General features: G+C 36.5%; 2 protein-coding genes across 2 annotated transcripts; both read right to left on the bottom strand.

Moving 5' to 3' along the window:
• Nucleotides 1-1,534: 1,534 nt before the first annotated feature.
• Nucleotides 1,535-8,277, bottom strand: LOC139953228 (uncharacterized). The gene is made up of 5 exons (XM_071952690.1): nucleotides 8,050-8,277; nucleotides 7,309-7,368; nucleotides 4,981-5,072; nucleotides 4,640-4,762; nucleotides 1,535-3,058 (listed from the first exon to the last, which is right to left on the bottom strand). The coding sequence occupies exons 1-5, from the start codon at nucleotides 8,111-8,113 to the stop codon at nucleotides 2,933-2,935; spliced, it is 465 nt and encodes a 154-aa protein (XP_071808791.1). The 5' UTR covers nucleotides 8,114-8,277; the 3' UTR covers nucleotides 1,535-2,932.
• A 3,925-nt stretch (nucleotides 8,278-12,202) lies between these two features.
• On the bottom strand, nucleotides 12,203-20,830 carry LOC139953240 (uncharacterized). The gene is made up of 14 exons (XM_071952706.1): nucleotides 20,663-20,830; nucleotides 19,761-19,852; nucleotides 18,690-18,812; nucleotides 18,213-18,267; nucleotides 17,865-17,956; nucleotides 17,583-17,705; nucleotides 17,237-17,291; nucleotides 16,640-16,731; nucleotides 16,355-16,477; nucleotides 16,070-16,124; nucleotides 15,012-15,053; nucleotides 13,915-14,015; nucleotides 13,222-13,344; nucleotides 12,203-12,727 (listed from the first exon to the last, which is right to left on the bottom strand). Exons 1-14 carry the CDS (start codon nucleotides 20,724-20,726, stop codon nucleotides 12,617-12,619), a joined length of 1,251 nt encoding a protein of 416 aa, XP_071808807.1. The 5' UTR covers nucleotides 20,727-20,830; the 3' UTR covers nucleotides 12,203-12,616.
• Between the last annotated feature and the right edge of the window lie 828 nt (nucleotides 20,831-21,658).

Here is a 21,658-nt window from a genome sequence, read left to right as displayed (position 1 = left end):
ATGATTTTATGAAAAAAAAATCAGTCAAAAATGAAGAAAGTTGCAAGGCTATAGCCTTATGATTTCATCAAAAATCAGTCAAAAATGAAGAAAATTGCAAGGCTATATCCTTATGATTTCATCAAAAATCAGTCAAAAATGAAGAAAATTGCAAGGCTATAGCCTTATGATTTTATGAAAAAATCAGTCAAAAATGAAGAAAATTGCAAGGCTATAGCCTTATGATTTCATCAAAAATGAAGAAAATTGCAAGGCTATAGCCTTATGATTTTATGAAAAAAATCAGTCAAAATTGAAGAAAGTTGCAAGGCTATAGCCTTATGATTTCATAAAAAATCAGTCAAAAATGAAGAAAATTGCAAGGCTATATATATAGCCTTATGATTTCATCAAAAATCAGTCAAAATTGAAGAAAATTGCAAGGCTATAGCCTTATGATTTTATGAACAAATCAGTCAAAATGAAGAAAATTGCAAGGCTATTATAAGCCTAATGATTTTATGAAAAAAATCAGTCAAAAATGAAGAAAGTTGCAAGGCTATATCCTTATGATTTCATCAAAAATCAGTCAAAAATGAAGAAAATTGCAAGGCTATAGCCTTATGATTTTATTAAAAAATCAGGCAAAAATGAAGAAAATTGCAAGGCTATAGCCTTATGATTTCATCAAAAATGAAGAAAATTGCACGGCTATAGCCTTATGATTTTATGAAAAAATCAGTCAAAAATGAAGAAAATTGCCATATGATTTCATCAAAAATGAAGAAAATTGCAAGGCTATAGCCTTATGATTTCATAAAAAATCACTCAAAAATGAAGAAAGTTGCCTTATGATATCATCAAAAATCAGTTGAAAATGAAGAAAATTGCAAGGCTATAGCCTTATGATTTTATGAACAAATCAGTCAAAAATGAAGAAAATTGCCTTATGATTTCATCAAAAATGAAAAAAATTGCAAGGCTATATGCCTTATGATTTCATAAAAAATCACTCAAAAATGAAGAAAGTTGCCTTATGATATCATCAAAAATCAGTCAAAAATGAAGAAAAATGCAAGGCCTTATGATTTTATGAACAAATCAGTCAAAAATGAAGAAAATTGCAAGGCTTAATTAAGCCTTATAATTTTATGAAAAAATCAGTCAAAAATGAAGAAAATGGCAAGGCTTAAATGATTTTATGAAAAAATCAGGCAAAAACAGAATATTGCAAGGCGAAGCCTTGTGATTTCATCGAAAATCAGGCAAAAGTGAAGAAAATTGCAAGGCTTAAGCCTTGTGATTTATAAAAAAATCAGGCAAAAACAGAGAATATCACAAGGCCTAAGCCTTATGATTTTATAAAAAAATCAGGCAAAAAATTGCTGAAGCCCTTTTATTTTATCAAAAATCAAGCAAAAAAAAAATAAAAGGCTTAATTTAGCCTCATGATTTTATCAAAAATCAGTCAACTTTTGGAAAATCTTTGGATTAAAATCTAAAGACTGTTTAACTGAACTGACTGAACAAAATAAGTGACAAAGATTCCAGTCGATCTTTATAGGCATTATGTAAGTGTTTAATAACCTCGTTGTTCAATCAAACACACAGATAACAATATTTGCATTATGCTGCAAGAACTAAATTGCAATCTTTTCGAAAGTGTTCTAGACCAATATTTATCTGCACTACAAAGCAAGACAGTAATGCTTCACTTCCATTTATGAGTAATAAAACAAGTTTATATATCTATTATAACATTTATTTTTCAAAGAAAGAAAGGAGTAATATGTAATCATTAAAAGAGAGTTGTGTGTATATGTAACTGGTGGTGTCGTTATTTTAAGTTTATGAAAAAAAAATGTATTGCATATGATGCAACTCTGGGTGGGTATACCCTTGGTTATAACTCAAACAAATTATGACCATGCACATTTACTTTACGCAAAGAGCAGCGGTGAGCTGCTTTAAAATATCCCCCCTTGAAGTAAAGTAGATTTGGGGGAAAGGAATTTTGTTTACCCCCGAGTATGAAAGCACACTATTATGCAACAACGTTCGTTTTTCTTTCATGTTCGCACATTGTTCACAAAAGTGTTCACAAGTTTGTTATTGTATGCATATGGTGGGATACACCAAGTGAAGTTGATGATCTTTGACAATTAATTAGAGTATACTCCGTCTTTCACATGCTAATTCAACAAATCTTAAACAAACTGGGAAGCATAACACCCGAACTGTATTTAACTTGCATGTTATGGCCACCCACCCCCACCCCCCCCAAAAAAATAATGCCCGCCATCTACACAAGCCCCAATAAAACCTTAACCAAAATCAGATTAGAAAAAGCCGCATAAAAAGAGACACCATTTAAAATCTATGGATAATGATCAGTTAAAAAGTACCCTTATGTTCTCTATCAAGCTATTCATTAATTATCTTACTAGAAGCGTTATCCGTCATGGACAAGTTTAGGAGTATACCCAAAACTTTCAACATTGTATATAAAATTCAATACAGTGAGAACTTCACTGAAGTTACATTGCAAACTGGGGGTGTTCATATGGCACCCAAAAGAGAGCCATGGTGCTGAAATAACACCAGTGTCAGTGTGTTGGACAAATTTAGTGTTATTTTAACACCATGTTGAAAATGTAGCTTTTTTTAAATATATTATTATGACAACACAAATGGTGTCAATTTCACACTCCAGTTTTTCCCAGTGTATGTAACTTTTTCGGAAATATTTGTTCTGTTGAATGAACGGACGAATCAATTGGAAAACTGATGACTGAAACAGGACATGGAGTCTTTGAAAAAGGTACTTCCGTACTATATTTACAAATGTTGAAAATTTCGGATTACCTCCTAAAACTTGCCCACTTGTCTTCAAAATGGTCACCCTCTCTGCCGCCCTCTCTTGATGCACCCGCGACGGATAGACCGATCAACCCTAAGGCTTTTGCTCGGGGCGCTTCATCGGAATGGCGTTCATCAATTTCATGAAGTTCATCGCATCTTGCATGCGGTTACCTTCTCCGATCTTGTTACAGAGAGGAGCACAGTTTTCGGAACCATTCTTGGAGAGAGAAGAAAAAAATATGGTACTTGTCAAATAATATGACAAACTAAAGGTGACAGTTTGATAGTAATAATAATCATAATAGTGGCTTCTTATAGACGATGTGACCTATGTTTACATTCAAACCGCCCTCTGTTGACACTCTATACGTCATGTTTCGCCGGGCACTGAGTTGCGCAGTCACAGTAAGATTGCGTACACTTTCTAGCTGGCTGCCAAAACACGGCGGTATGCGCGCGAATCATGTTATGATTTTCGTGTGACGTCAGAGGTCACATCGTCTATAGGGCGCATATCCTACAGACCAGTGACGCTCAAGGCGCTGAAATATACAGTATTTTCCTCCAAGGTATGTGGGACTATACGTTTGAATTATGAGTTCAGCTCCTCCTTTACTAAGCACCATGTAATGGTTTACAAGGTGCTGTGTCGCAATATGCTGGCAGAACCCACGCTGTGTCATTTTGCAGATCGCTCACTCTATAATTGCAAAAGAGTGTAAAAACACTATTTGAAGAGCCATATGAGGGACATTAAAACAACTCTTTTTCGAGTGGTCTTCCACTCGTTTAAATTTATATATTGGGTGATTTTTCACTCTGTCCTGGAGTGAAAACCCTTTAAAAAAAGTGAAATAACCACCGCTGTTTTTAAAGAGCCATATATGAGGGACAACTCGAAATGTAAAGAGTGATGTTTTTCACTCTTTTACATTTGGATAGATGCATGCTCTCCTTCTATTGGCCCACCAAAACAGTGAAACACCATTCCAAATCACACAAAGGATGCTCAAACCATGGAGGAAGAAATACAATAATCTACAAAGTGCTCTTACTCATCAAAAGATGGTTAAAAAGTGCTTAATAATAGAATCTCTTAATAAGAGAAAAACTGCTTCTAAATGTTATCTTGTTCCTAAAGTACATTGCAATTCATTTCATGAGTTCCTTTGTACAGTTTGTGTTTGTGTTGGCACTATATAAATGTTATTTTTGATTGATTGATTGTTAGATTGATTGACAGCGTTTTTGTTTTGTGTGAGCAACCACAATACCTGAATAGTAATAATTCTGTGAACATTTTGGCTGAATCCGTTGTGTGACTCAGAGAAGGAAATTGCGAAAAACCATGCAAAAGTTTAAGCATGTAAACACATTAGCCGAAATTGGGTTATAACAACCGGAATCAGCATTTGAAAACAAAATTTGTTAACGGTTTTCACATAAAGTTTTCACATAAAGATTTCATATTTTGACTTCATATTAGATTCTTAGTATGGACTTCAAAGTAAGTAGGCTTAAAAAATGTACCTTCCTTGACCGACCATGAATATAAATACCTTTAAATCTAAAGTTCAAACGGCTATTGTTATTTGATGACCAATTACTGTACATTGGAATACTGTGAAGCGCTAGGTGGCAGCAGACTTACCCGGTAAATTTCCATCGTTTACGCAGTTCCGATCATGCGCACTACCGACAACAATGAATTTACCTTGTATGTCTGCTGCCACCTAGCGTCCCAAAAGTTTCCCCTTGACTTGTTAAAGATATATGATATTATGTATTACTATCTTACAAGATATTGTTTCGCCAACATATCCACTATGCTCGGGACCTGTTTCGCAAAGTTGCGGCATTCTTGGTAGAGAACATAAGGGGCCCATTCACACACGGTTAACAACAGCTGCTCGATGCCATCCTGCATGACAACAACAAAAATAAAATATTTCAACAATTATTTTGAAGGTTTTCGTGACAAAATTTCAACACATCACTTTAACTCTACACAGGCTCATTCAAGTTTGTTCCGTCTTCAGGATATTATTACCAAAAAACTGTCACATCACACCAGGAGAAGAATAAACAACGCAGTGTGAGATTATGAGCAAAACTACTCTTCGTGTCCGTGGTACTTACTAAGGTATCTTTGCTTGTTGTGACGTTCAAGAGGAAGTCGAAAAAATCTTCACAGAATTCGCAAGGGAAGTTGGAGTTCATCAATTTTCCCACTAAAGAAATGATTCAATCCAACAATAATAGAATGTTAATGAATAAGATTGCAATGTTAATAAATGTTAATTTTATAGATACAATAGTGCAAGAGCAAAACTTTTAGGTGGATAAGGTTGACACGAAATGGCACTGGTCAAGACAAGACATCCAAACCATTGCCAAATTTCAACAAAATTGCTAATAAGCAGAACAAAATTATGCTCACAAGAATGAGGTTACCAGCTAAAATACCATTTTAAATGTTCAAAATGTGACTGGTTTCCTGCTTAGTTATGCTTAGTTAAGCTTAAGCAGCTCTATGAAATCAGGCCTCTTTTTTAAAAAGCTTTTTTAGATGTTTAACAATTTCAGTTTTTTTTCTTCGAATATTCTAAAGTTGGTGTTTCAAGAGAAATGAGTAGAAATCGAAATTCAGTTTGTTTTATTGAAGAAATATATATAGTGTTAAAAGATAATAGGGCAGTATGAACAAATAACAGCTGGCCAAGCTGGCAAGATTGTCACCATTTCTGACTAAACTGCAAAGTTGTTTGTTTAGGCCAGGAAAAGTAACTGAAAACAACTGAATTTGCGACCTTTGATCTTAAATATTTGGTTCATTTTGAGTTATTGCTTTGTTCTTCAGTGCCAACATCGAAATTCGGGATGGGCCAGGGGGTTTCAAAACAATTTTCGAAAAAGAAATTAAAAAGTTAATGACCCCTAACTTTTAAATCGAATCCGATCAAATTTAACAAAGCTCCTGAAATTGATTTAAAAAATGAATAAAAAGATGCTAGGTCAAACTCTTTTGCAAATTTACCCTCCAAATTAGACTAAAATATTACCATGATTTTGTTCACATAATATTCATTAAACATGGTTCAATCGTGAAAAATTAATCATGTGCAATAAGTGGTCCTTTAGCACGCACAGTGGTTGGTTGCCTGAAAGTTGCCTGTAAGGTTACCTCGTGGTGACAAGACCTACCAGACTCGTGAAAGAAGCGGGGATTTAATCTTCAAAAAGATTAGCTTGAATGACTCTACCAGCCCTTAGTGATCTAAGCTGAAATTCTTTAAAATACTATGTTTAGTCAATAGCGATATTGAATTCACATGGCAGTAAAAAGCTTCTGATCCTAATAAGAATACCCTTTTGGGTGCTTTTCAAAAAGACTACGAAAACCCAGACGTCATCAATCATGTAAATCCATTTGGTTGAGCTCCGTTTTGGTATCCCCAAAAATGAAGTCATATTGTTAATGTCATTTTGACACCACCGTCGTCTGCAGCTAGTTTTTCAAAAAATTTAGGTTGGGGGCAACATATGTTGATCAATAGGCTCAACAAAGAGTTTACATTTCAATAAAATAATGAACAAAACAAACCCAAATCCGAATCCCACCAAATCTTCAAAAGTATTTACATTCACAATCTTGGCCTAAACGACAACAACATAAAACCGAATTAGACGACGCTCTCCTGAACTCCATGTTAAGTTCCCCAGCGGAAGCTTCAGGAGGAAAACCTACCAAGTACCGAGTAAGTAATAAAGATTAACGCAGGCTCAGATTCATATTTTTCGTGCTCTAGTTTGGTTGACCCTATACAAGAGGAACTCTGGGGAAAAAACGCTTTCAGATGCATATTAAAATGCTTCAGGCCTGAAGTCTTTTAATATTTGAGTGAGAATTTACCTCCTTCACATTAACTACGTTACTTCACAATGTTTTATTCTATCAACAGCTTTCCATTGCTCGTTACCAAGTAAGTTGTTATGCTAACAATTATTTTGAGTAATTTAATACCAAAAGTGTCCGGTGCCTTTAAAGACATTGGACACTATTGGCAACTGTCAAAGACCAGTCTTTTCACTTGGCTTGGTGTATCTCAACATATGCACAAAATAACAAACCTGTGAAAATTTGAGCTTGATTGGTCGTCGGAGTTGCGAGATAACTATGAAAGAAAGAAAACACCCTTGTCGCAAAAAGTTGTGTGCTTTCAGATGCTTGATTTCGCGACCTCAAATTCTAAACTTGAGGTCTCGAAATCAAATTCGTGGAAAATTACTTCTTTCATGAAAACTATGGCACTTCAGAGGGAGCCGTTTCTCACAATGTTCTATACTATCAACCTCTCCCCATTACTCTTTACCAAAATGATGTTTCATGCTAACAATTATTTTGAGTAATTACCAATAGTGCTCGGTGCCTTTAATAATTAAACAATGAATAATTAAATGTCTTACTGAATGGGTGAATCTGCTGCAATGATGCGCCCAGCGACAACGGTTCCTGGAAGTCTCCAACTGATCAGGCAAAAAAAAGAAGATTTTATTTGTTTACCATTTTTTTCATCTGAGATTGTTTTGAAAAAAAAAAAATGGTAGTCAAAAAGAAAGAAGGAAGTGGGTTAAGTAAATTAGATTCCAATTTATTTCATCATCACGAATGAAAAAGTGGTGGCAGAATTGGGAGACATAATGTTTCTTTCCGGAAAACTATCCCTATCCTGCCACTAATTTACTCATCTTTTACAATAAGAATCACATTTGAGTAGAGTTCATACTATTTCATTTCATACGAATGTAAAAGTGGTGGTATAATACGGAAATTTTTCCCTAGTTTTTGCAAGAGCGAAAATGTTTAGCTCTGATGTGAATTTATGGGAATTCGCCCGTAGACAGACGCACTTGGGTACCAACTTATTTATCAACAAAACCTCAACAAAATTAAAAAGCTTAAAAATACTACAATCATACTGCTACGACACTTATTATGTGCAACCATGCATGCCAGTGTGGTGGGTTTGAGCTTCAGATCACCCCTTTATGTTCCGGCAATCCTAAACCCCATGGCCGTGAAAACACACGGGTTTCGTAGCATGAGTCAGCTTTTATCTGTTTTGATGGCGACCCTTTCTTTGCAAAAAATTGTCATTACATCTGTTAAACCTGACTGAAGTTTTTTAATGAATAAAGTCAACTTACATTCCTGTCCGTTAACAACCAGTGCAACCAGAAGCAACCCAGCTATGTATCGTGTAACAGCCATGACTTTCAGACTAGTTAAAAACAATGAGGCACGAAAGATTCTTTGAGAAACACCAGCTAAAGCTCTTCAATGACGGTGTAGAACGAGCCAAGTGTTGGGCGGGCACAGCCTTGCTAGCTGTGGTGTGCTATTTTACTCAACCTTGCACGACTGAGCGCTGGATTTATGAAAAGTTTCGGTTCGGCGCACATGATCAAAAGAGCAACTTCTGCACGTGATGTTTTTTTGTGCTGTCCTGTACCATTATCACAAAACGACACAATAGAAAGGAGTAGTGAGTTTCCATAGACTTACTTTAGTCAAGCAATTCAAGCACTTTCTCTTTCAAAGTCACATTAAAAGGGAAAGTATACCTTTGGTTTTTGGACCGTTTGATTATTCAATCCAATATAAATGATGGGCTCTATATGTATTAAAACTATAACTTATCAATATAAACCACAAGGGAAACTGACTGGATAAATTTTGAAATGATTGTTGGGGTTGAACAAAGAATTGACTAGAGTGGGATTCGATTCCGGAGGTCGTTGGTTCGAATCCCACTCTAGTCAATTCTTTGTTCAACCCCACAAATCTAAACTATAACTTGTAAAGATTTCGTTTCAAAAAGTGGTCGCATGTTTTATATATTGCCGAAAACCTGGAGTGAATAAGTCCACGGAGGGAGAATAATCCGTACTTGTTGGAACCCTATGCTGGAACACACAATCTGAGAAGCATTAGTGTCAGTAACGCTTCTCAGATTCAAAATTTTGGGTGATAAGAACTGAAAATATTTTTTTCCGATTCATAATGAATCAAAGTGAAATGATTCTCAAAATGCTATATACTGCTGTACTTCTAACCAAAGGTTTTTATTGTTATAAATTTTAAGAGTGATTATCAAACTTATACATCCCCTTTAATTTGAAAGTGTATCTATTACATCCTGGTATAAGTTTTTAAAACAAATGTGAGGAGAGTGATTTTTGTCCCGTTCCAAGTCCGGATCGATTTCTCTTTCATGGTTTCATTTCAAAAGGAAACATGACTCAGTATTTTTCCACCATGCCTCAGAGGCACCTGACACCCTTTGTCGTTGTCAAAGACCAATATTATTCCCAGGATGTATAAATAAAGTAACAAATCTGTGCAAATTTTGACTCAAATAATCATCGAAGTTGCTGGAGAATAATGAAAGGGAAAACACCCGTGTTGCTTTAGTTAAAGGCAGTGGACACTATTGGTAATTACTCAAAATATTTATTAGCATTAAACCTTACTTGGTAACGAGTAATGGGGAGAGGTTAATAATATAAAACATTGTGAGCAACGACTCCCTTTGAAGTAACGCAGTTTTCAAAAAATAATTTTCCACAAAATTTGATTTCGAGACCTCAAACATAGATGAGGTCTCGAAATCAACTTGTATCTGAAAGCACACAACTTCGAGTGACAAGGTTGTTTTTTTTCTTTCATTATTATCTCGCAACTTTGACGACCAATTGAGCTCAAATTTTCACAGGTTTGTTATTTTATGTATATGTTGAAATACACCAAGTGAGAAGACTGGTCTTTGACAATTACCAATAGTGTCCACTGCCTTTAATGTGCTTTCAGATGCCTGGCCCTGAAGTCTTTTATTATTGTAAAAACTACGTTACTTCAAAGGGAGCCGTTTCTCACTCTTTTTACTATCAACATCTCTCCAGAGTTTTTATGCTAAATATTTATTTTCAAGTTATTACCGATAATGTTCAATGCCTTTGAGTGAAAGTATAGTTTGACAGTCAAACTTTTCGTATGGAAAATCCTTATGTGAAACCACAGTGAAACCAAAGACTTTGCAATTTGGCATTGTCATGCCCGGAGTTGGGGATATTGCTAATAATGGCGTCCGGGGCCATATGCCATTTATATTTTATTAATTGAGCGTAATGACAGCAGTCTGGTTGTTAAAGCTCACTTGACACTATTGGTAATTACTCAAAAAATTGTTAGCATAAACACTTGGTAATGAGCAATGGGGAGCTGTTGATAGTATACAATACTGTATTGAGAGAAATGGCTCCTCTGAAGTAAAGTAGTTTTTGAGAAGGAGGTAACCCTCTCGCTCAAACAAAAGGCCTGACTAGTCTTAAAACATTTTTAAGGCATCTAAAAGCTCACAAATTTATGCAACAATTTTTTTTCTTTTCTTCTTTCATTATTCTCTTGCAACTTCAAAGATAAATTGGTTCAAAATTAGCACAGCTTTGTTATTGGATGCATATGTTGGGATGCACCATGTGGGACTACTGGTATTTGGCAATTACCAAAGGTGTCGGGCGCCTTTAACTGAGCGTCAAGGCAGTCTTGCTGTTATAGGGTATTATGTGCTTTTTCCTATAACAAAAAACACAATGTCCACAGATTTACATTAAACTTACACAGTTTGAAGATTATGATAGTAGAAAGCTTCCATTGAAGTTTTACTTACTGAGGTGCTGTAGTTTTTGAGAAATAAGTAAAAGTTATAACTTTCGTCCCAGTTTTAGCATGTAAAAACGTATTAACTGGTTAAGGGGATTTTACATGCTAAAACTATTTTGGTCTCATGAGAACAAAATTGTTTTGTGGCTTGTTTTAATCATTTCTAAAAAACTACACAACCTTATAGTAAGTAATATTTGAAGGGAAGCTTTCCACTATCATTATCTTCAAACCCTGTAAGTTTAATGTAAATCTGTGGACATTTTGAAAAAGTACCCGAATCCTTTAAAGGAACACGTTGCCTTAGATCGGTCGAGTTGGTCTTTGAAAAGCGTTTGTAACCGTTTTTTATAAAATGCATATGGGTAGAAAGATGTTGTAAAAGTAGAATACAATGATCCACACAAACATGCCTCGAAATTGCGTGGTTTTCCTTTTACCTTGTCGACTAACACGTCGGCCATTTATGGGGGTCAAAATTTTGACTCCCATAAATGGCCGACGATGTTAGTTCGCACAGTAGAAGGAAAATCACGCAATTTCGAGGCAAACTTGTGTGGATCATTGTATTCTACTTTTAAAACATCTTTCCAACCATATGCATTTTATAAAAAACGGTTACGAACGCTTTTGTTTTGACCAACTCGTCCGATCCAAGGCAACGTGTTCCTTTAAAGCTCGCACCATTGATCGGGTTTTATTTTGCACGACTAGGTCTCTGTACCGCACCTCTATTATTACAAAGAGGGGCTCCACGCTTTAAATTGAGTTTTGTGACGCACTCATTGTCCATTAGGGGTCCCCATAAAAGTTCAGGAAAATAAGTCTACAATCTCACGTTAACAAAACCTTCTGTGATGCACTCTATATCAATAGGGGTGCCCATCAAAATATGTACAAAATCTCTAAATTCACGTTACAAAAGTCTTTTGTGATGCACTCATTTTTCAGTACGGGTCCTCATAAAAGTTGAGGGACAAAACAAGTCTCTCACCTCACGTTAACAAATCCATTCGTTTGATGTTCTATCAAAGGGAAATTCTAACGTGACGTTTCTGACAGCAAAAACCCAATGTGTACATAAAAAAAATGAGTTTCTGCGTCAGTCAAAACTGTAATTGATTTAGTTCCAGAGATATTGAAAGCTCTACAAATAACGTGGAGTATTACTCCAAAAAGCGTCAGTGGGGATTTCAATAACCCGCATTTAAAGGCACTGGACACCTTTGGTAATTGCCTAAGACCAGTATTCTCACTTTGTGTATCCCGACATGTAGAAACACAAACCTGTGAAAATTTTGGGATCAATTGGTCGTCGAAGTTGCAAGAGAGAATAATGAAAGAAAAGGACCCATGTTGCACAAATGTGTGTGCTTTCAGATGCATGATAATAAAAGGCTTCAGCTGAAATCTTTTATTATTTGAGAGGGGAAATTATACCTCTTAAAAATTACGTTACTTCAGAGGGGGTTTCTCACAATGTTGTATACTATCAACAGCTTTCCACTGCTCGATGCCAAGTAAATTTTTATGATATGCAACTGTTTTCAGTAATTACAATTATTAGTCTTCGGTGCCTTGAAGCGTTTATAACAGTATATGAGATAATGACCACCCAAACAATCACAAAGGCAAGAGTCGTTTTGCAAATCGCTTTTATTCTCGAAAGGTAAGCTAATGAAAGTAATAGCAGACAAAAGAAAGCTTACCGGTCTACCATTGGTATAGTGTCATATCATAATACTGTCTACGTGGTTTACAAAAACTAAAGTCATCACAATGTGAAGTAATTAAGAAAACATTATCGAAAGAATGAAGCAGTCAACAGGGTTACCCCCTTTACAGTCCATATGGATGTAGGCTTGGGTATCATCCACCAGGAGGCTGGTTGAGCAGAATGCACTACCTTCCCAACTTTAAGATTATGTTTGATTTTGCTATTATGAGAAATTAAGTACCATTAGTAGTTATGTATAAAAGCATTACATTTTCAAACCAGATTTTGACAGACCTAAAATAATAATAAGTCTCTTGCCCCTCCTTGGTGCTCTTCTACTTCCTGGCCTTCATGGATTGGAACATCTTCAAGAGATTGGTGTGACGGCCATTCTGGAAAAGCGGTTCTCTAGCAGGGCAGACATCCGCACAATCCTTGACCGGGTTCTATACAAGATAAAGTTACAAGAACAAACATAATGTTAACTTTACTCTAAACTCAAAAGTCAGAATGAGGGACTTTTGGGGCGCTAGGTGGCAGCAGACTTACCGGGTAAATCCATTGTTCTCGGTGAAGTGCGTTTGCTCAGAACTACGTCGTTTAGACGCACATACGGTTTGCCCTACAAGATGGCAACTTTCATAGAAACTAAAGAAGGTATTCAATACGGTCTAATGATCTGGGCCCAATTTCATAGAGCTACTAAGTACAACAATTTGCCTAACATGACATTTCTTCCTTGATAAAAACAGGATTGTCTACCAAATTTCCAATTGTTGCATACTGAGCTAGTTACTGGTATTCAGCTGTTGTTTGCAAACCTGAAAATCACGTGGAAATTTTGTGGTAGTCCTGTTTTTATCAAGGCAAAACATTCATGCTAAGCAAATGTGTCTATAAAATTGGGCCCAGGGGTTTGAATTGTTCCAAATTTACTTACCAGGTACTCTTGTGCGAAGAGCTGGATCATACCTGGCACTGTCTTGACGAAATCCAGGCAGTTCTGGTAATACATGTAGGGTGTGAAAACACAAAGACCCTCCCAAAATTTCTCTGCGGAGGCCTGGAACAACAATAACGACAATGCAAATCAGTTTTTATACAATAATATATTATTGATTTAATAGAATTCTGCATCGGGGATAAATAATGTTGAGTTTCACCCGGGTTTATGCCTGTGATTTTCAATTTTTATATTTTTATATTGTACATCGGACATTCACTATAAATACCTTTGTTCGGTGAATGTCTATTTTCTATTTCAATAATTATTGGACATAACACTAGACATTCACCACATGGGTTTGCACAGTTTATGTCTACTTTCTATTTCAATATTGGACATTGGACATACATAGCTTTGCACAGTGAATGTCACTTTCTATTTCGATATTGGGCATTCACGTAGTTTTTTACAAACGCAGGGACCTATGTGAATGTTCATGCATTGATGTCATCCAGCGGCCATCTTAGTGGAAAAACGGTGACGAAACAATCGAAACGCACAGATTTGTACAGGCGGCGCACAGGATTGGCCAATGAACAACCTCCTTTTGACCTCTAGGTGAGGGCGCCCTACTGAAATGACGTAATGTGTCAAACTAGCTTTACCGACATTGTATACGGCACTTACCATAACCCCTTGGTTGAGGGTGATGTTTCTCAACAAACCGACGCCATTTTCACAGGCGACGCAGACAAAGCCACCCTTCAAGTTTCCCGCCATTTTTCCAACTGCAGGGAACAACGCCGTTAGATACAGTTACAGAATGTAAGTACTCAAAGTTTTAAATGCACTGGACACTTTTGGCAATTACTTCGAAAAATTGTTAGAATAAAAACTCAATTCGTCGTTGAAAGTTACAAGATAATACTGGCAGAAAAAACACCCTTGTCACACGAAGTTTTGTGCTTTCAGATGCTTGATTTCGGGACCTCAAGGTCTTATTCTGAGGTCTCTAAATCAAGTTCAAATATTTTAACGAGCAACGGAGAGCTGATGATAGTATGAAACGTTATGAGAAACGGCCCCTTCGGAAGTAACGTAGTTTTTGAGAAAGAGGTAACTTCTCGCTCAAATATTTAAAGACTTAAGGCATGAAGCTTTTTAATTGGCATCTGACAAAGCACACAACTTTGTGCAACAGGGGCGTTGATTTTTTCTTTCATCATTCTCTTGCAACTTGGATGACCAAACAAGTTAAAAATTTCACAGATTTGTTATTTACTTTAAACAAAAAGCACTGGACACGTTTAGTAATTGTCAAAGACCAGCATTCTCACTTGGTTAAATGGGTAGACCAAGTGCGAATACTGGTTTTTGACAATTACCAAGCGTGACCGGTGCTTTTAATGACCATGGAAATTTACTTGGTGAGAAGTATGAATGCAGTCGTCACCAATGATATGGTTTTGATAATTTTTCAGCCAAAAACATTAAAATCTGAGAAATGCATGAATCGTCCGTCAGATTTGTGATGGTTGGTGTCCGTTTGCGAATGCTGAGCCCAGAGATGTGGTTCCGTAAACCGGGAATAATGGTTTACCTCCAGTCACCTATTTTGTCGTCAAAAGTCTCATACAAAATTAAGTAGAATTGCCACCACTTATAATACACTATTCATGATTTGTGTTTCATGTTTATTCCAACCAATAGTAACGAAAAGTTACGTCACTCATTTCAAGTAATTTAGTTTTGTTTGAAAAACAAACACTTAAAAAAAAACTTACACAGTGGAGCAAGACTGGTGACTATCACATTGTCTACAGCAGCTGTAAAAACAAACAATTAGATTACAAATAACATAAAGTGATCTAACGTGTCAGAAATGTCAGCTTACTGAAACCTACATAATGGCAAACACATGAAAACTATGTCACTTCAGAGGGGGCCATTTCTCACAATGTTTTATACTACCAACCTATCCCCATTACTCGACACAAAGTAATTGGTTTTGAGTAATTACCAACAGTGTCCACTGCCTTAAAAAAAATATTTTGTGTGTATAGTGGTGGCTCTAAAACAAGTCGGTTTTTCTGATCGGTTTTTCGATCAGTGTGCTCTGACCGTCTTTTGGGCGTCGAGCAGAAAAACCGGCTGCAAGCCATTCCCGCTATACTCCCAAAAGAGATTTGTACATGGTGTCACGGCAAACCTTATACATTTCTTTATAGTGTTTTCCACAAAATATTTAATAGCTTAAAGTTTTATCTTATGGTGTTTAATTTCACAAAGAGAAAGGGCAAATCTTTGCAAATATTAATGGATGGGCTTATCAAACCCATAATACTAAAGAAAAGGTAACTAACAAAAGAATTGAATACAAAATTGTTTAAGGGACTTTTTGGTCATCTAAAGTTAGAAGCCCTTTCTAAAAGTAAATCATTTATTAAAGACAGTGGACACTATTGGTAATTGTCAAAGACCAGTCTTCTCACTTGGTGTATCTCAACATATGCCAAAAGTAACAAACCTGTGAAAAATTGAGCTCAATCGGTCATCATTGTTGCAAGATAATAATGAAAGAAGAAAACACCCTTGTCACACGAAGTTGTGTGCGTTTAGATGGTTGATTTCAAGACCTCAAGTTCTAAATCTGAGGTCTCGAAATCAAATTCGTGGACAATTACTTCTTTCTGGAAAACTATGGCACTTCAGAGGGAGTCGTTTCTACCATCAACCTCTCCCCAATACTCGTCATCAAGAAAGGTTTTATTCTAATAATCATTCTGAGTAGTGTCCACTGCCTTTAAGAGATAGTTGACAACGTTTACGTTATTTTGCTCACCCTTTGCAGTGAATTCTCCTGCAGGGCAAACTTCCATGCAGGCAAGTTCGGGGTTCTAATTGAGAGGGAACATCATCAACAATAAAACATTAGTAAATGGATGAATCAAAACTAAAACCTGACCTTTAATGGTACTGATTTTTCAAAGTTCATACAGATATAGCAAATTTAGGTTTATAACAACACAAAACTTGTTATAAATAGTTAAATAAAAAAAATGAATACAAAATTTCAAACATTATTAATATAACTATTTATTCTGGTCATTAGGAAGCGACCGCTCACCAAGTACTGCTCAGCGAACGCCTTAATGAGGCCCGGGAGTTGTTTGGCCAGGTCCAGGCACTGGGTGTGGAACACGGAAGGTGCAAAGCTGCAATAAAACTCTACAAGTTGCTCTACCTCGGCCTAGAAAAGGGAAGACACATCGAATTATTAAGCATACATTATAACTTTGATTGGCATATAATTATTTTCTGAGATGGGATGAGAATTTGATCGTGGCAATGCAAAAAGTGTCTGGTTATAACGCCATTGTAAATTATAAACTGTCGGAGGTGATAGACTTACCAATGTTGCATTGCTTGTCGCGTACTGCTTCAGTTCCTCGACGGCCTTTTCACAGTAGGGGCAAAGAAAATTACCCTCGGCCACAGATCCAACTGTGGAGAACATTCAAGAGAGACGTTCACTTCCAATCAATTGAATTCAAGACATTTGTTTCACATTGGCCCGTATCGCCCGCTTGAGACTTTTCCTCAAGACAGATGAGGCCACTTATAAACTTATAATTTTATCAAACCTGAAGAGCTTTTTACAACTTACAACTTAAAACGTCACAAAATCAGATTTTTAAGTAGGTTTTTCAGCAGATTTTACAGCATATTTGTCAGCAGATTTTGAAGCAGGTTTTTTGAAGCAGATTTTAAAGCAGATTTTGAAGCATATTTTAAAAAGGTTTTTAGCAGATTTTAGGGAAGGTTCTAAGCAAGTTTTTAAGCAGATTTTTAAACAGACTGAAAAGCAGGTTGCTAGGAAGATGACTCAGCAAATATTTGCTTATCAGATTGTTAAGCAGACTGCTAACCAGAATGCTAAGCAGATTGCTAAGAAGCTTAAAACACTCAGAGAGAGATAATTTACAAAGTTAATTGTTATGTAGCTTACCCTTTGCAGTGAATTCTCCCGCAGGGCAAACTCCCATGCAGGCAAGTTTGGGGTTCTTTTTTGGAGGGAAAAATCATCGGAAATTTAATATCAAACAATGAATATATCAAACTGAAACCTGAATTAAATGGTTATTCTTGATGTGATCATCCTTACAATCTTTACATAACCATAATTAGACGTTGAACACACACTGTAGTCATAATTTCGGTAATTATCCTAGAACCCCCCCCCCCCCAAAAAAAAAAAAAAAAGAAAAAAAAAAAGAAGAAAAAAAAAGACACATACAAAAACTCCTACTATTAATAGAATTACTATGATCATAAAGATAGACGAACGTTCTCACCAAGTACTGCTCAGCAAACGCCTTAATGAGGCCCGGGAGTTGTTTGGCCAGGTCCAGACATTGGGTGTGGAACTCGGAAGGAGCAAAGCTGCAATAAAACTCTACAAGTTCCTCCACCTCGGCCTAGAAGAGGGAAGACACATTGAATTAGTAAGCACATCATACTTTGATCGGCATACAATTATTTTCTGAGATGGGATGAGATTTTGATCGTGGCAATGCAAAAAGTGCATGGTTATAACGCCATTGTAAATTATAAACTGTCGGAGGTGATAGACTTACCAATGTTGCATTGCTTGTCGCGTACTGCTTCAGTTCCTCGACGGCCTTTTCACAATAGGGGCAAAGAAAATTACCCTCGGCCACAGGTCCAACTGTGGAGTAAATTCAAGAGAGAAGTTCAACTCAAATCAATTGAATTTAAGACATTTGTTTCACATTGACATCCTTAATGATATAATAAGTATACGATTTAGTTTGCAACAGAAAAAAATTAACATGTTTACAGTAAGAAAGCTTATAATAAAACACTTAATTAGTCAATGTTTAGGAAACAAGGTGAAGCTTAGCCGTTATACCTTTCTATAGTAAATTAAGACATGTATACAAAGATAACATCGTTTTGCTTACCCTTTGCAGTGAGTTCTTTCGCAGAGCAAACTCTCGTGCAGGCAAGTTGTGGGTTCTAAAGAGGAGAACATCATTATTGGAAATTACAAATCAAATAATTAAAGAATCAAACTCAAACAGGCCGCAAAATGGCCCATCGGACACGGAATCTGGGGTGAATTCTAACCCGAAGGCTTAACCAGTAAAGAACCCGGTCACAAGGCCTCGATAACGAGTACGAAAACAAGAATTAATTTAACAATGCACTTCCAGGATTGGTTGAATGAGTGTGTGCGTATTCTGCAGTGCATAAAAGCAATCAAGGTGGTTGCCATACACATACTTTAAAAGGAAGTTTTTCCTTCTTCTCAATTCCAGCAATAATATATTCTGAAATTTGATCCCCATTTGAAGAAAGAAAAACAAAAAAGAAGCTTGAAAGAGAAACAAAAACGCTAGTATTAATTACTGTTATCATTAGAAAATGAAGGTTCTCACCAAGTACTGCTCAGCAAGCGCCCTAATGAGGCCAGGGAGTTGTTTGGCCAGGTCCAGACACTGGGTGTGGAACTCGAAAGGTACAAACTCGCAATTAAACTCGGCAAGTTTCTCCACCTGGGCCTAATAATGGGAAATATTAATACAATAGACAGAGCATACTTGGATTGGCATACTTCTCTCGATAATAGTTTTTAAATGCACCGATGAACACATTAAAGGCAGTGTACACTATTGGTAATTGACAAAGACTAGCCTTCACAGTTCCAACATATGCATAACATAGCAAACCTGTGAAAATTTGAGCTCAATCGGTCATCGAAGTTGCGAGATAATAAAGAAAGAAAAATAACCATTGTCACACGAAGTTGTGTGCGTTTAGATGGTTGATTTCGAGACCTCAAGTTCTAAATCTGAGGTCTCGAAATCAAATTCGTGGAAAATTACTTCTTCCTCTTAAACTATGGCACTTCAGAGGGAGCCGTTTCTCACAATGTTTTATACCATCAACCTCTCCCCATTACTCGTCACCAAGAAAGGTTTTATGCCAATAAATATTTTGAGTAATTACCAATAGTGTCCACTGCTTTAATTTGGTAATAATGATTAATGTCAAAGGATTCAGCAGAGAGCCAGACAATCACAATGGTCCTGTACCGACCTGCCCTCATACCCCTGGGCCGTCCGGCCTTGCCCCCTCTACCCCCTAAATGGTCCGCCCTTGCCCCCTCTACATCTAAATGGGTTTAAAAAAAAGGAATAAAAAAATACCAAAAATACTAAAAGGCATAATAATAATAAAAAATATGAAATACAAAAGAATAAAAAGTATGTAAAATAAACCAGAGAATAGAATAAAACAGAAAAAACACAAAATAAGTTAACATATAAATCAAACAAAAATATACATATAAATATACATAATAAGAAATATATTTTAAAATGAATGGAATAAAAAAACAAATAAGATAATACACAATAAGTAAACATATGAAACAAACAAAAATATACATTATAAATATACATAATAAGAAATACATTTTAAAATAAATGGAGCTGACTGCGACTTACCAATGTTGCATCGCTTGTCGCGTACTGCTTGAACTCCTCGACGGCCTTTTCACAATAGGGGCAAAGAAAATTACCCTCGGCCACAGATCCAACTGTGGAGAACACAAACGGTTTATAGTGAGGTAAACATTACGTATCTATCCTGCCACCACTTTTCCCTAATTTTTACAAACAGGGCTTCTCATTTGTATGGTGGCCCTGAAGGGACATCGCACATCGCAACGTGTGATATCGCAAATAATTATCTTTGCAACTATTTGCGATATCGCAAATTTCTTTGCAGATATTTGCGCTGCACAAACATCTTTGCAGATACAAACATCTTTGCAGATATTTGCGGTGCACAATAATCTTTGCAGTTGTTTGCGATGTCCCTTCAGGGCCACCATAAGAATAGTTTTGTTTTTAAATTTTCCACATAAGTATTTGAATTTGATTTCGAGACCTCAGAATTAGATTTCGAGGTCCCGAAATCAAGCACATGAAAGCACACATCTTGTGTGACAAGAGTGTTTTTTTCTTCCGTTATTGTCTCGCAGCTTCGACAACCAATCTCAGTTCGCATTTTCACAGGTTTCTTATTTTATGTTGAGATACACCAAGTGAAAATTAATTACCAAAGGTGTCCAGTGTCTAATCTTTAAAGAAGACTGATCGAGGCGATCTAGACTCATCATCACCATTGGTTTGGACTAATTTCTATTTCTATTTCTAGTTTAAAAATCTCATTATGAATTATGTTTGAATTCTTGAATCTTCCAGACACGAACCGTGGATCATGGAGGCTCTATGGTAGACCCCACCCAGGGAAGCTAAACGAACGCACCATTTCTGTCTTCGCTTTCTTCACTTTCAAATTAAATGGTCTTATCTTATCAAACTAAAAACATTTTAAAGCTTACCTTCTTGCCCGCTGACAATCACTGCCAGAACAAGAATCCCAATCAAGTAATAGGAGGCGGCCATTTTAGCTTCGTTTCTGTGAAGGAAGTCTTGTTGTATAGACGGGTCGTGAAGTTCCAAATGAATTTAATGCCTATGGGTGTGCGAGTTAACAGCTCGTATGGTCATTGACCAGTCCGTTATTCTAGTTGTACAACTTCTATTACGTAACTTTAGTCGGCAACACATAGGGGGTCGATCGGGGCTCAGTTTGAATTACAAAAGAACATGTCTAGAAGCTTTGTCCGTCTGTTGGAAGTATGCAAGTACTCCAAGGACATTCTGGCGTTTAAATGAGGGATGAAGGTATGAGAAACGGATCGGTTATCATGGAGGATAATAGTTCCTTGGTTATACTTCTATGGTCATATCAGCCTTGAGGAAGGAGGCTAGTGTAAAACTCTCATGAAAGATTGGCCCTAAACAAGTCGGGGATTATCCAAAGTAAAGTTCTGCTATACAAGAACAGGAAATCAATACACTCAACGATGGTTCTTGGTGTGTTTAAGATGCAAATCCACACATTCACAACATAATCGGTGCCTATAGAGATAACAAAATCGACGTGAACTTTTGTACCAGGGGTCGATGTTTCACAAAGAGTTAGAACTATAGTCCTATAGGAGATACGTAACACTTAAGGGTAGTCCCAAGTTAGGATGAGTATCCTAATTCGAGATAAGAATAGTCCCAACTCTTTGTGAAATCAACCCATAACATATTGTTCTGTTCCATGATATTAAAAAATCCACTCATTTTTTTAACCCGTTTGATGATAAGTTTGAAAAGGAGAGCCATAGAATGGTTTTGTCAACGTATTGATTTATATGCCAAAATTATCAATAAAGATGACAGGGAGGCCGGCCGGGAGGTCTGTTTGTTGTCGCTGGATTAATTGTTGAATGCAGGGTTATGGGTATAAAAAAAACAGTTAATGGTCCCTTCCCTCATCTTTT

Source organism: Asterias amurensis, chromosome 21 (genome assembly GCF_032118995.1).
Source record: "Asterias amurensis chromosome 21, ASM3211899v1".
In the NCBI taxonomy this organism is placed as follows: domain Eukaryota; kingdom Metazoa; phylum Echinodermata; class Asteroidea; order Forcipulatida; family Asteriidae; genus Asterias; species Asterias amurensis.
Note: the sequence above shows the minus strand (reverse complement) of the source record. Positions and strands in the feature narration are given on the sequence as shown.

Bases quoted from the DNA above. Each gene is read 5' to 3' on its own strand.
- LOC139953228 (XM_071952690.1), bottom strand. From the start codon at position 8,113: ATGGCTGTTACACGATACATAGCTGGGTTGCTTCTGGTTGCACTGGTT. The intron at 7,369-8,049 runs GTAAGTTGACTT...TTGCCTGATCAG, and splicing joins GGTTGTTAACGGACAGGAAT to TTGGAGACTTCCAGGAACCG. The intron at 5,073-7,308 runs GTAAGACATTTA...TCATTTCTTTAG, and splicing joins GCAGCAGATTCACCCATTCA to TGGGAAAATTGATGAACTCC.
- LOC139953240 (XM_071952706.1), bottom strand. From the start codon at position 20,726: ATGGCCGCCTCCTATTACTTGATTGGGATTCTTGTTCTGGCAGTGATT. The intron at 17,957-18,212 runs GTAAGCAAAACG...TTTACTCCACAG, and splicing joins GAAAGAACTCACTGCAAAGG to TTGGACCTGTGGCCGAGGGT. The intron at 15,054-16,069 runs GTGAGCAAAATA...TTGTTTTTACAG, and splicing joins AGGAGAATTCACTGCAAAGG to CTGCTGTAGACAATGTGATA.